The sequence below is a fragment of the Plecotus auritus genome, assembly GCF_963455305.1.
Source record: "Plecotus auritus genome assembly, chromosome: 12".
In the NCBI taxonomy this organism is placed as follows: Eukaryota; Metazoa; Chordata; class Mammalia; order Chiroptera; family Vespertilionidae; genus Plecotus; species Plecotus auritus.
In genome coordinates this window covers 21,645,837-21,661,394 of record NC_137778.1, presented here as the reverse complement: position 1 = coordinate 21,661,394, position 15,558 = coordinate 21,645,837, and the positions used below count along the sequence as shown (strand labels likewise).

Below are 15,558 nucleotides of genomic sequence, written 5' to 3'. Positions count from 1 at the left end.
AAGAAATATAAATTCCCATTGAGCCCTCTGCTCAGAGATAACTACTATTAATACTCGATGCCTATTTTTTCAGTCCTATATAATAAAACCCTAATATGCAAATCGACCGAACGGCAGAATGACTGGTCGCTATTATGCGCACTGCCCCCCAAGAGGGAGGTGGCTGGTGGTGGTGATCGGGGGCAGGGCCGGCCGGCGAGCAGCGACAGGTTGCCAGACAAGGTGGGTGCCAGCGGGGGCCCCTCAATTGCCCTACCTGCTGGTCATCCCACAGATGGCCCTGATTGCTGTCCAGGCCTAGGGGCCCTACCCTATATATTGGGAACAGTCTCTTAGTTTTTAAAATTAAAACCTGGCAAGGTTACTCTAACACTGAAAACACAGGATGATGCAGTGATGATATGCATGGATTCTGGCTTGCACATTTTGTGGTCAGCCCTGATTCTGACACTTATAACTGTATGACAAAGCCAATTACTTAACTTCTCTCTTCTTCAGTTTTTCCACCCATAAGATGGGGAAAATGGTACTACTGCCTCAGAAGGATCATGTTATGTAGTACTTTCTATAATCAGGGCAAAAAAACATAGCTGCCCATACAAAAGCAAGATGCCTTTCACCTGTATGAAAAGTATGGTCACTGGTGCATGCAGTGTCCCGGATTGTGAGAAGGATGTCCAACTGCCAGTTTAGACCCGACATCCTCTGAGGGGTCCTGGATTGCGAGAGGATGCAGGCTGGGCTGAGGGGAACCCCCCCCCATCCCTGTGCACGAATTTCATGCACCAGGCCTCTAGTATATATATAAAAACACATACTGCCCCCTAGCCAGTGGCTTCAGTTGGTTAGAGCGTCATCCCGTATACCAAGAGGTTGCAGGTTTAATTCCCTGTCAGGCCACATACCTAGGATGCAGATTTGATCCCTGGTCAGGGTGTGTACAGGAGGCAACCATCTATGTTTCTCTCTTACATTGATGTTTCTCTCTTTTCCCCTTCCTCTCTCTCTAAAAAAGTCAATGAGGAACACATCCTTGGATGAGCATGAAAACAAAACAAAACAAACAAAAAAACATACACATCTTTGTTTTAAAAAGAAATAAAATCATGTTTTGCAGCTGCTTTTAAAAAAGACTTTATAGTATGTCATGTACATCTCTGAGTGTCATTATATATAACTAGAGGCCTGGTGCACCCTCTTGTAATCTGGGACCCCTTGGGGGATGTCGGACTGCTGGTTTCAGGCCGATCCCCACAGGCTAGGCTGAGGGACCTCACCGGTTCATGAAACCGTGCACTGAGCCAGTTTTGGCCTGATCCCTGCAAGCCAGGCCAAGGGACCCTGGGCCTCTAGTATGCATATAAGATCTTTGGTTAATCTCTTCCCACCCTTTCCCTTCCTCGCTTCCCTCTGAGATTCATCAGTCTGTTCCATGTTTCCATGCCTGTGTGTTGAGCGTCTTCCCCCTGCTGGTCAGTGTGCATCATAGCGAACGGTTGGACACTTAGCATATTAACCTTTTATATATATAGATATTCAAATTTTCTTAACTGAAAAATAAAGATGATAGCAATAGATGTTTCATATGTAGCTGGCCCTTGGGGCACTCTATATATTTTGAGTGATTGAAAAGAATACCCTTCAGTCCCCTCCATTCTGCTCTTGGCTATGTTGCCATAGAGGTGAGAAGATAAATAGGCAGAGGCCTCTTACACTCACAGGATGACCTTTAGGGAATGATTTTCTTCCAAATTGTTTTTTTCTAAATGTAAAAAATTGTTCATTGAGTTAAAAAAAAGAGTGAGAGGGGAGAAAGCAGTAAATATAGACAACTATTTAAAAATTAAAAATTACCCTCAACTAACCAGTGTTAACTTTCATTTTAGATTTTATTTTATTGTGCTAAAATATATGTAATGTAAACTTGATCATTTTAACTGTTTCAAGTGAACAGTTCAGTCCATTAAGCACATTCACATTGTTGTATAAACATCACCACTATCCATTTCTAGACCTTTTTCATCTTTCCAAACTAAATCTCTGTACCCATCCTAATATATAAAAACCCAGGGTCCATAACGACCAACCGAAGGCTCAACCGAACACTGGAAGTCACTGACTGCCGAGGGGGCTGTGGATCAGGCCTGGAGAGAGGCCTGAAGAGAGAGGCAGGGTCTGATGCGCAGCCTCCGTGGCAGCTGTTGATCAGCCATTGCCTCTCTCTTTCTCTCCGGGCCTCCATGGGGCTGCTGATCAGCCCCGCCTCTTTGATCAGGCCCGGAGATAGGCCTGGAGACACTGACTGGCATAGAAACCAACCAATCAGAACCAAATCTGGGTGAACTGTGAGGAGCCAATGGCTGCCTAGGAGGCAGAGCTTTTGAAGCTGACTGGCATAGAAACTGACCAATCAGAACCAAATTGGCTGGCAGGGGAGGGCAGTTGAGGGCAATCAGGCCGGCAGGGGAGGGCAGTTGGGGGTGAGATCAGGCCGGCCGGGGGGGGGCAGTTAGGGGTGATCAGGCAGGCAGAAGGAGTTGGGGGCAAGATCAGGCTGGCAGGGGAGAGCAGTTGGGGGCGAGATCAGGCTGGTAGGGGAGGGCAGTTAGGAGCAGTCAGGCAGGCAGGCAGAGGCAGTTAGAGGCAATCAGGTAGGCAGGCAGGTGAGCGGTTAGGAGCCAGCAGTCCCAGATTGCGAGAGGGATGTCCGACTGTCGGTTTAGGGGATCGGGCCTAAACCAGCAGTCAGACATCCCCCAAGTGGTCCCTGATTGGAGAGGGTGCAGGCTGGGCTGAGGGAACCCCTGCCCACCCCCCTCCACCCCCCCCACCCCCCCCGTGCACGAATTTCGTGCACCGGGCCACTAATTAAACAATAATTCCCCATTCCTCTCTTCTTCCAGCCCCTGCTAACCATTGTTCTCTTTTCTATCTCTATGAATTTGGCTACTCTAGGTACTTCATTTAAGTGGCATCATACAATATTTATCCTCTTGTGTCTGGCTTATTTCATTTAGTGTAATGTCCTTAAGTTTCATCAATATTGTATCATGTATCAGAATGTCCTTTTTTAAAAAAATATATAGGTTTATTGATTTCAGAGAGGAAGGGAGAGGGAGAGAGAGATAGAAACATCAATGATGAGAGAGAATCATTGATGGGCTGCCTCCTACATGCCCCCTACTGGGGATTGAACCTACAACCTGGGCAGGTGTCCTTGACCAGAATCGAACCTGTGACCCTTCAGTCCACAGGCTGATGCTCTATCCACTGAGCCAAACCAGCTGGGGCTATAAATGTATCTTTATGCATTAGTCTGATTCTTTCCTTTAAGGGAATATCCTAGAAGTTAATTAATGGGGCAAACAGTATGCCATGTTTAAAATTGGATACATCTTGCCAAATAACTCTTCAGAAAGCCAGTGTCATTTTATACTTCCAATATGAGAGTGCTAGCAGAAATTATTTCTTAATCATCAACCTAGTCATAACTCTCTTGCAGATTGGAAGCATTCTGAAAGTCTTTAGTAGGAACATTAGACCTCATTTTATCAGCACTTCCCAGAGTCTGTCTTTTGTGAAAAACTTATTCAGTGGGAGAGGCTGTTTCACAGCTGTTCTGAGGCTTGTGAAAGAACTACATGGTTCTGTAAATTTGGGGAAATACTTTTAAGAGTGAAACAGGCCTCTTACCTACCAATTCATCAACACTTCTTATATGCTAATACGCATTATTTACTTTAGGAAGAAGGTGAGGCCATGTAGTATGAAGTATTATCCAAATTTATTTGACCACAGACTCATTTCTTCAACTAGCATGTTATGACATTAGAAGTCATATTGAACACATTTTGTGAAATGCTAATCTTGCTCAATTCTTTTATTTTGCAATTTTATGCTTTGTTTACATTAGTATCTCACTTGAAGTTAGTTTTTGGCAAAGCCTGAATTCTGACTTCTGAATCCCAAATCTTTTACTGTAATATACTGTACAACTTAAAATATCATGATATATTATTGAATAGGAGTATAAGCAATATGATTCATTATAGGTTTTTAAAATTTATAATGTAAAACATGATGATATGTAGTATAGGTAGTGTTTTGTGGCTTTTAGATTCCCAATCCCCTCTAACAATGCCTTAGAAATACTCTGTGTATTTTACTTTCCACAGCATCATCTTAAACTTACTTTCTTCTTTATCCCCAAGTTATAAAATCAGTGTAATTTTTGTTGTGTGTACTCCATCTCGTGGTGAAAAGGAGTGTCTGCATGCTCTGTACAAAAAGCTCCTTCCCAGTGAAGTTGAAAGTAGTTAGTAAAGTAGCAGTCATCATTCCATACTAAACTCTGTACCCCATGACTTCCCATTCTTCCTTCCCTTACCGCAGTAGCCACCATTCTACTTTTTTTGGGAAAATATTTCTTTTTCTTTAAGGTTTATATTGATTTCAGAGAGAGATAGGGAGAAAGGGATAGAAACATCATTGATGAGAGAGAATCATTGATTGGCTGCCTCCTACATGTCCTCCCCACACCCCACCGGGGATCAAGCCCACAACCCAGGCATGAGCCCTGACTGGGAATTGAACTGTGACCTCCTGGTTCATAGGTTGAACTTAACCTCTGGGCACCATTCTTTCTGTCTCTATGAATTTGACTAGGAAATTTAACCATTGTTAAGTGCACACATAGTTGAGTAGAAATAAGTAAACTTACTTATTGTACAACTATTACCATTATGCATCTCCACAACTGTTTCATCATCCCAAACTGAAACTCTTCACTCATTAAGTAATAACACTTATGCTCCCAGCCCCCCCTCCCCAACCCCTGGTAACAGCTGTTCTACTTAGTGTCTCTATGAATTTGCCTATTCTATGTACCTATATAAGTGTATAATCATAGAGTATTTGTCCTTTCCTGGCTGGCTTATTTTACTAAGTGTAATGTCTTCTACGTTCATGCATGTTGTAGCATGTCAGAATGTTCTTCCTTTTTAAGGCCAAATAATATTTCATTGTATGTATATACCACTTTTTAGTGTTTGTTATACATTCATCAAAGTGTTGAAGGATACTTGGGTTGCTTTTACCTTTTGGCTGTTGTGAATAATGCTGCTATGAACATGGATTTACAGTATAATTTTTTTTTTACTTTTCCATTTTCTTTTAATTGTTAACCATATGTCTATATTTAAAAAAAATTGTTTAGTTGCCATTAAAATGCAGTTCTTTGTTCTGCTTTTTTTAAATGTAACAAATATTTTCCCATGCTGCTATTGAGACATATCATCAAGGTGAATAATGCACTAGATGTAGAGTCATAAGGCCTGGGTTTATGTCCTATTTCTGCTATTGACCATGTATCCTTAAGCAAGTAGCCTCATAGATCTCTAGTTATCTCATCATTAAATGAGCTTATGCTACCCACTTCATAAGATGTTTAAAGGCAATCAGGTAATATATATGGAGTGCATTTTAAGTTACAAAGTGCTATTTAAATGTTTACTGTTATCTATGTAATTTAGACAACTCTTCTGTTGCAAATGTAGAGTAAACTTTAAAAAATTATATAAAGTTGTTCATGGAATATTGTGCATAATTTTTGTTTGTTGGTGTCATAATCTCATTAAGATACTCCTATAGGTGAAATCATTCTGAGTCAGAGAATCTGAACAGTTTTATGAATTTGGCTACATAGTTCTTGTCCTAGAGTTTTTCAAAAGGATTGTGTGGTCCAGTTGGCAGTTGACAACATTTTTGGCAGCTTTTGGTTTTATCCTTCAAAGACTTCTTTTTGTTTATTTTTTCATAGACGTAGAATTGTACTATATACTTACCTTTTTTAATCATTTGATTTAAGAACCATTTATTTTTAATAGCAAATAGGGGATGTTAATGGAAGAAACTTCACTTTCCTAAAGTGAAAACTGAAGGGTGAACTTTATTTTAGATATGAAAAACACATTTTAAAAATAAGTCCACTTTTAAATATTCTGTTCTGCACTTATTATTTTACTGAAATCTGGGTATCTATCAATTACCATTCAGTCTCTTCTATTGAGAATCAGCTTTATAAGAAATTTACTTTATAGGGCTGGATTCACTCACTGGAAATGTTCAGAGCTCACTTCTTGATGAGGAAAAAGTACACTCTGGCTCAGAACGTGACTCTCGTCAAGAGAAGAAATCTGAGACCAGTAGCAAACTCTCTGTCAAAGATTATGAGCAGACTCTTGACACAGATAGCACTTTGGAGGATCTTTCTGGGCATTCTGTGAGGTAAAGTAATGTATATATTATACTGTAATTCATTTTAATTAAAGTTACAATATTATTGATGTTCAGTGAATCCATTTAATGAATTTCTGTATTTTATGAATAGATACTGTAGCTTTGTTCATAGCTCTAGTTTTTATATATATTTTAGAGTATGGCCAATTTTCATCTAAACTATTAACAACCTCTCTCCCTCAGGAATTCTCTGCCTCTAGCACAACCCACCTTTCTATTCTGAATGCCATTGCCATAGTTGTTTTCTTGGTTTAACCCTTTGACCAAGCAGCTACTTTCCTTGGGGTACTTTGGTAGCTCACAGTTACCCTAAACATCAATTCTAAGAACTTAATTTTATCCGAAGTGTTTTCACTAAGGTACCACAAACTCTCTCATTTCCTTTATCTATACCGTTTGCTTCTGATCTGTGTTCTTTTACTCTTGTAACACAACTACGTAGCAGTCTTTTGATATCATTGCTTATTTTTTTCTCGAACTTTTCTCTCCTGCTCAACTTAGATGACTCAAGAAGCAGATTTTGAAATCTCATTTTTATATTGATTATGGAGTTTGCATACTCTTTTTTTCCCCCTTTTGGGTTAAAAGGAGTAACAAAAGAGTAGTTTTTGTCATTTCTTAATTTTTAGTACAAAATGATCTTTTTCTCCTTCAGAGACATATGTTAAGACATTTTTATAAGACTTGATCTTACCTTTTATATGTGGCTGTAATTTTTTGCTATTATATTAGAGGATTTTGCTTCATACTACAATAATGATTCATGGTGTATTTACATTGTAGAGGAAAGAGTTAAGTGGCAGTTTAATCCAGAGACTCCTTTTGGGCAGGGTTTGTCCCTAGTTTTGTTCACCACTGTAAATATGAAAATAAGAGGAATGGTCAGAGTACATTCAGCATAGTGACTATGTTGAATGAATAAATACCTGAATCACAGCTTTTTAAAGCTGATGTTAATAAAGCAAGTAATGCGTGCTATTCTTACAAATTGGTTAGCTGGTGCCTGAAATAGTTTTCCCTTCTCTAATGTATTTTTTGAAACAAATTTTCTAGTGTCTCCTCAGAGAAGGGAAGGTCTCAGAAAACTCCAACTTCTCCCCTATCTCCAAGTTCCCAGAAACTGTTGCAGTTTGACCTTCCAGGAACTTCATTAGAAAGATCTAAGTCCTCAGTTATAATGCCTCCAACTATAGCAGGATTCAAGCCTAGTGCAGCTTTTCCTGATATGAACATGGCTGCCAGCAGAGCAACTACAGAGATGATGACTTCAACACCAGGCAAGTCAACCCGTGCAGTTGTAATTTTAAAAATAAAGTTACTTACTTTGGGGAAAATTTGTTTCAGTTGAATTATAGGGAAATGGTTTTACAAATGGATGTGATTACTTTTTGAAGTTTTAAACAGAAACTGTACAGGAAAATAAATATTAAGAAGCATCAGAGATTTAATAGTGGTGATTTTTCCCATCTTGCCAGCATTAGCAAAAACACTGAAAAATGTATGCCATGTATGTACTCCTAAGTGTTTATAGGTATATATGTATGTACATACCCATGCATGTGCATACTCCCTTCCGCCCCCGCCCCCCACCCCAACACACACACACAAGAAGTAACTATTAAAAGACACTGTACTCCTAAGTCACTGTCTTTGTTTTTGGCTCTTAAAATTAGAAATGAATTTTAGAAATCTGAGATGCAATTTAATTTCATGTGAAATTTCACATTTGACAATTGTTATGCCCTCCAGGTTCTAAACGTTTTTCTCCTGCTGGCCTCCAGCATCGTATGGCAGCTGAACTGAGTTACTTGAGTGCCATTGAGGAGTCAGTGCGCCAACTGTCAGATGTAGAAAGAGTTAGAGGCATTTCACTTGCTCAGCAAGAAAGTGTGTCTCTGGCTCAGATCATAAAGGTATTTGTGGGATTTTCTTCTTTAGCTTTCTTTGTGTTTTTCCCCCCTCTTTTCTTTGTTATTTAAAATAATCTTAAAAAATGATAATCTTAATGGTGAATTAAAAAAACATAGTAGGTGGTCACTAAGTATTTTGATAAATGATAAATGGTTGTTTTGTTGAGAAAATAGCCCTGGGTTTAATGTAGTCACTGAGTTGTAATAGTTTAGTATCTTAGAATTAATAGTTGATCACTTCTTTATCTTGAAGGCACAGCAGCAACGCCATGAAAGAGACTTGGCCCTTTTGAAATTAAAGGCTGAACAAGAGGCTCTGGAGTGTCAGAGACAGTTAGAAGAAACCCGAAACAAAGCAGCTCAGGTACCTTATTTTGCAGTAAAGTTATTAAACCTAAATTTGTATCTTTGAAATCTCTTTAGTATTTTTTAAATTATATAGGAGTAAAAAAGAAAAGATGTAAAATATGTTATATGGGCTAATTTCATGTCATTTGATTCTTGTCGCAACCCTGTGAAATTAAGTAGTCATGATGTAGCCCCAGTTTAATAAGTGGAAGCTGAGGTAACTACATGGTAGTTACTTATCTGCAGTCACATCAACTCATTAACCAGTGGAGTTAAGACTTAAACTCCAGCAGTGATTTTTTTTTTTTAAATATATTTTATTGATTTTTTACAGAGAGGAAGGAAGGAGGGATAGATAGTCAGAAACATCGATGAGAGAGAAACATCGATCAGCTGCCTCTTGCACACCCCCTACTGGGGATGTGCCCGCAACCAAGTTACATGCCCTTGACCGGAATTGAACCTGGGACCTTTCAGTCCGCAGGCTGACGCTCTATCCACTGAGCCAAACCGGTTTTGGCCCAGCAGTGATTTTTAAGACTTCCGATTTTAAACCCATTGTTCTTTTTGTTTGTGTTTTTGGTAAGGCATTTAATCCATGAAACAAATTCTGTGACATGACAGAAGTTTTCTTTTTACCCTCTTTTATTTACAGGTCCATGCGGAGTCATTAAAGCAGGTGGTTAAATCACAACGGGATGTAACTGAAGTCCTACAGGAAGCAACTTGTAAAATAGCTGCTCAGCAAACAGAGACTGCTCGCCTTACCACAGACGCAGCACGCCAAATCTGCGAGGTGAGAGCCACTGAGAACCCTTTTCTTCTTAGTTCTTTTTCGTCAGTCTGAATAACTTTGGCCTTTTATCGCAGTGTTGTGTACATTTGAACTTAAAGAGGCAGAAAAAAAAGATGAACTCTAAATTTCTGCCCTTGAGTAAGCTTTTAAAAAAGATATTAATTTGCCCTGACCAGTTTGGCTCAGTGGATAGAGCGTCAGCCTGAGGACTCAAGGGTCCCAGGTTCGATTCCGGTCAAGGGCATGTACCTTGGTTGCAGGCACATACCCGGTAGGGAGTGTGCAGGAGGCAGCTGATCGATGTTTCTCTCTCTCATCAATGTTTCTAACTCTCTATCCCTCTCCCTTCCTCTCTGTAAAAAAATCAATAAAAATATATTTAAAAAAATAAAAAGATATTAATTTTATTGATAAATAATTTACAAAAAATAACATGTACCCATTTTAAGTATATAGTTTGGTGACTTGACAAATATCTAGATACCTGTATCTGTATATTTCTATAGCTTATCTTTCCATCCCTATCAACACTACTATAATCAGTATTTCCAAAACTCTAAAAAGTTCTCCCATGCCCCTTTGCAGTCAGTCCCCAACCTCAGTCCAGGGAGCCACTGGTCTGCGTTGTATGAAGATGTTTCATTTTTACCCAGGGTTGTTAGTGTCTTTTATAGTATTGTTAGTGCCAAGGACAAAGCTAGGAATAGTTTTACTACTGTCTCTATATAGGATGTCATAATCAATAGATATAGTTTCAGTTTATTTAAGCAGTTACCATTTAGGATTGCTTGTGAAATGATTGTTATTAATAAGCCATGAATCTACTATATGTTGGATATTGTGGAATTGTGCAAATAAGTATAAAGTAACATCTTCTTTCTCAGGGAAATTTTAAACAACATTAACAAAGATTTCAAAAACACTTCAGGTCATCAAGACAGTGGTTGAAAAAATACAAAATGAATAACATGCGCAGCTGTGGCACCAATGGCTGAGAGTAGGGAAAACGTACTCACGTTGTTGCTCAGAAAAGACTCAGATAGGAAGCAGTAATTGAATTGATTCTTGAAGGAAGATTTAATTTTTGGTTTACTATGGCTCATTATATGACTTAAATGTTTTCTGTCTAATTTGTAGATTGTTATAGCTGGGTGAAACCTTAGAAATCATGTTGTATTCATCTCTTTATTTTTATAAGGAAGCTGTTGAGACTTAAAAAGTCTAAACGACTTGCCCATAATATTTACCTGTTACTGCAGAATTTGCTCTCTCTCAATCCAGTGATCTTCCCAAGACACTCTGCTCCCTCTCAGTTCATCTACTTTTGCCTTGTGTGTTCATATTTAGATGGCAGAGTTGACTCGAACTCATATATCAGATGCCATTACTGCTTCAGGAGCTCCCCTAGCAACACTGTATGACCACCAGCGGATACATGCTCCAGACTTCGTGAAGCAACTGAGGACCAGAGCTGAAACAGATAGGTTAATATTCAGTCATTCTGCAAATATGTAATGAGTATCTACTGAGTTCCAGGCACTCTCTTGTGGGTGCTGGGAATACAGTTTTGGGCATACAGTCTAGAGGGGAAGGTAGATGTTAATCAAATAGTCACTTAAGAAATGATCACTGTAAACTAAGGTAAGTGTTATGAAAGAAAGGACAGTTGTCTCTGAGATACATAACAAAGGAATTTGAATAGCCTGTGAGTATAAGAAGGTCAGAGAAAGTTTTCCTGAAGAAGTAAAGCTTATGGTAAGATACAGTGGATGAAAAGGAGTTGGTGTTGTAAAGGAGGTAAAGAATATACAGGTCAATACATGTAAAGGTAGGAAGAGAAAAGGAAGGAAGACCAATGGCATTGGAGGCAGAGAGCAAAGGGGAGAATGGTAGATGATGCAGAGATGAGATCATGGTAGGGCCTTGCAGACCGTAAGGATTTTGTTTATTCTAGAGCAGTGAAAAGTCATTAGACAGTGTTTTAGGCAGGGCTGGGTAATGTGATCATGTTTTGTTTGTGCCTTCTTTCTTTTACATCACATTTTGACTATCTCTAATTCATAGATTTTAAGTCTATTCACATTCATTGATACTTGGGGTGATTTGTGCTTATTTCTCATAATAAAAAAGAAAAAACTCTTTTCTTAAAGAATCCTCACTTGAGGAGTGATTTTTTTTTTCTATTGACTTTTAGAGAGAGTGAAACGGAAAGAGTAGGGAAAGAGAGAGATAGATAGATAACGAGAAAGAGAGAGAGAAAGAAAGAGAGGCATCGAGAGACAAATCTATTGTTTTCCTCCCACACACACCCTGACGGGGTGGGGATTGAACCTGTAACCCAGGTACGTGCCCTTGACCGGGAATCAAACCCTCAACCCTCTGGTGTGCAGGCCGACACCAGCCACTGAGCCACACCAGCCAGGGCAGAAGATACTCTTTAGTGTGTTATACAACCTTTTCATAAATGAATGCCTTCAAATACTTTGTAAGTTTCATAATTCCTGTTCATTCAAGATTTTATCTAATAATGTTGAGCAGTATTAAAATCTTACTCCTATTAGAGACTTTAAATTTTGAACCAGTTTTGTTTTGTTTTTGTAGGAAAAGTCAATCTGTTTCACTCTCTCACAATAATGAAGGAACCCCTGACTCAAAGCATCAGAAGTATTCTTCATATGATAGTTATTCTGAGTCTTCAAGATACAAGAATCACGATAGAAGGTGAAAAGAGGGTTTTGTTTTAATGTTTGTGAGCTTATGTGAACCAGACTGTCAACAGTTGCCAGGAGATAAAGTCTCAACGCATTGAGATAATGTATCAGAGAATGGCAATTCGCACCATGTTTTATACATTCTGAAAAGAGTTTGATGTAGTAAAGTATGATAAGTAGCTGACAGTTGCTCTTTTTTACTTCTCGATTTCATTTCTTTAAATGAAAGTTTTATCTTTCCCATTTAATTTGCTGATTTGTAAAACAGTTGTTTCATGTAACAATATAACTGCCATTCCTTGAGAACCTATATTATATAAGCACTGTATAAATTTGTTTTTTTTATACTTTACCTTTCATCCAGGTTACCCTAATGTTAACATTTTACTTAAATTTGCTTTAGCAAGTAGAACTTTTAAAGAAGGCGATAGAGGTCAACACCATCTAAGGTTGCAAATATTCTTTTGGATGTGGCAATTAGAGTTTAGGTAGAGTTTAGAAGAGTAGTTCCAGTAGAGTAGTTGGGGTTGAAGCAGACTGTGGTAAATCGTGATATTGATGAAAAGTAGGAGGTGGAAATACCAAGTAGAAGCCTCTTTTCAGTAGCTTGGGTCTTTGTTTTTAATATTATTGTTTTTTAATTGATTTCACAGAGGAAAGCAGAGGGCGAGATAGAAATAAACATCAATGAGAGAGAGAGAGAGAGAGAAAATGATTGATCAGCTGCCTCCTGCATTCCCCACACTGGGGATCAAGCCTGCAACCCTGGCATGTGCCTGAACAGGATTCAGACTGTGACTTCCTAGTTCATAGGTTGACACTCAACTACTGAGCCACGCAGGCTGGGCCAGTAGCTTGGTTTTAAAAGGAAAGGAAATATGGGTGTGAGAGCCTTAGAATAGTGGTTGCCCACTGTGACTAGTTAAATGTGGAACCTTCCTCTCTCCTATTCATCTTTTCTAAAACTTTCTTCTCGGGCTTATGTCTACTTACTATTTTTATGCTTTATATTACATCTTTTATCATTTTGTATCTTGATCATAACCTCCATTTCCTTAGCCAAATAAGTTTACTTTGAAGTTATCCTTATTTTGTGCCTTTTTTATTTGTTTGTTTCTATAATATTCATAAACAGAAGTAGTAGTGGTAGCAGCCGTCAAGAAAGTCCTTCAGTTCCATCTTCTAAGGAAAATGAGAAGAAACTTCACGGTGGAAAGACGGAGAGTTCTATTGACGAACAGGTTCAGACTGCTGCGGATGATTCTCTGCAAAGTGACAGTGTACCATCTCTTCCCGATGAGAAAGGTAACTTCCTTGCACATATATGTGTAATTATTTGATTTGGGAAGCTTCCAGAACCCTTTAAGATATTTTTGTACATTTTATAATGAAAATAATATCTAGATGTAGCTGTCTATAATTATGACAGCCTTAGCTGATTAAATCAGGTCTTGGTACCTAGAAGTGAGGTGCTGCCATAACAAATACTAAAAATGTGGTCCTGCCTTTAGAATTGGCTAATGAGTAGAGGTTAGAAGTTTTGAGGTATATGCTAGAAAAAGCCTTCATTGCCTTGCAGACCTATTGGTAGGAATATGGACGTTAAAGGTGATTCTGATGAGCCCAGCTGGTGTGGCTCAGTGGCTGAGTGTAGACCTATGAACCAGGAGGTCACGGTTCGATTCCCAGTCAGGTCACATGCCCAGGTTGCAGGCTTGATCCCCAGTGGGGGGCACGCAGGAGGCAGTCGATCAATGATTCTCATCATTGATGTTGCTATCTCTCTCCCTCTCTCTTCCTCTCTGAAATTAATAAAAATTATTTTTTTAAAAGAAGAAATAAAAAGGAAGTTAAAAGTGATGAATTTGGGTATTTAGCTGAGGAAATTTCTTAACCAAGTGTTGAAGTCATGGCCTGGTTTCTCCTTATTGCTTAGAGTAAAGTGTGAGAGGAAAGATAAATTGAAGGAATTGTTAAGCAAAAAAGAACCAGAACTTGAAGATTTGGAAAACTCTCAGCCTATCCATATTGTAAAAAATGAGAAAACATGTTCTGGAGAGAATGCCAAGGGTGTGACTTGACAGTCACCCTGTAAAGAGATTACCCCTGGATTTAATCAGCCATCTCAACAGAAGCCAGGACTATATACCAGCAGAGACACTGCTAATTTGGATTGAAGAACAAGAGAAGGGATGCAATTTAGGAAGACTTTCAAACTTCTGGGATTCCCTTGGATAAGACAGTAGAGCTACCCAGCTGTGAACATGCCTTATCCTTCAAGAAAATAGAAGACTGATCCTGAGGTTGATTTATATATCAGCAGGGTAGCCCCTGCCACCACCGGCTCAGAGCACGAAGGCCCAAGTATAAGGCTGTCCATTCATTGGTTTCAGAGGGTGGGGCCACCTCCTTGATTTCAGTTGTCCAGGCTGCCCCTGCTCAGGGCCTCGGGAGCAAAGCCTATGCCAGTGGCCAAGTGGGTGTAGCTCAGGGATGAGGGGGCAAGGCCATCCCGGTGGGTGTGGAAAGCATGACTGCCACCTCTGCGGGCTTGAAGGGCAAAGCATCGAGCCAAGGGTGGTTATTTTTGAGCCTTAAAATCTAATGGAATTTGCCTTGCTAGATTTTGGATTTGCTGGAGACCTACTACCCCTTTCTTCTTTTGATTTTTCCCTTTTGGAATAGGATTGTCTATTCTACGCTTATCCCACCATTGTGTTTTAAAGCATATAACTTGCCTTGTTTCTTAGGTTCGTAGCTAGAAAGAAATTTTGCCTCGGGAAACCTTGAGTTTTACCCATATCTAATTAGATGACATTTAGATGAGACTTCGAATGTGTAGTTGATGCTGGAATGGGTTTGGAGGCCCTTGGGATGGGGTGAATGTATTTTGCAAGCAAGAAGGAACAAATTTTGGGGAGCCAGAAGATGGAATGTTAGGGACTGAATTCTCCACAAAATTTCTATCTTAAAGGACTCTTAAAGCTCAACAACCCAATTAAAAAATGAATAGTCACTTCATTGGAGAAAATATACAAATGTCAACTAGATATAGGAAAGGTATTTAATAGCATGTGTCATTAGGAAAATGAAAATTCAATCACAACGAGATACTACAACATACCTTTTAGAATGGCTAAAATCCAAAAAACTGACAACAAATGTGTGGCAAGAATGCAGAGCAACAGGAGTTTGCTTGCATTCATTGCTGATGGGAGTACAGAATGCTACTTTGGAGACAGTATTTTATAAGGACCCAGAAATCATGTATGTGCCTAGGTATTTACCCAAATGACTTAAAAACGTATGTTTACACAAAAACCTATCACTAATGTCCATAACACTGTTATTCTTATTTGCTAAAAACTGGAAGGTACAAGATGTTTTATGAGGGGAATGGATAGACTGGTAAATCTATACAATGGAATATTAGTCAGTGATTAAAAGGGAGAAGCTATTGCTTCATGCAACAACATGGTTGCATTTTAAGTGAATT

At 39.0% G+C, this 15,558-nt stretch overlaps 1 protein-coding gene across 2 annotated transcripts in view; it reads left to right on the top strand.

The window, feature by feature from the left end:
* CEP350 (centrosomal protein 350) overlaps positions 1-15,558 on the top strand; it is a 120,787-nt gene that overhangs the window by 52,832 nt on the left and 52,397 nt on the right. For both annotated transcript variants that reach the window (XM_080648780.1, XM_080648779.1), the window contains exons 15-22: positions 6,099-6,285; positions 7,351-7,574; positions 8,047-8,210; positions 8,461-8,571; positions 9,211-9,351; positions 10,699-10,835; positions 11,953-12,072; positions 13,198-13,367. In XM_080648780.1, coding sequence (XP_080504906.1) covers positions 6,099-6,285; positions 7,351-7,574; positions 8,047-8,210; positions 8,461-8,571; positions 9,211-9,351; positions 10,699-10,835; positions 11,953-12,072; positions 13,198-13,367 — 1,254 coding nt within the window. The remainder of the gene's footprint in view (positions 1-6,098; positions 6,286-7,350; positions 7,575-8,046; positions 8,211-8,460; positions 8,572-9,210; positions 9,352-10,698; positions 10,836-11,952; positions 12,073-13,197; positions 13,368-15,558) is intronic.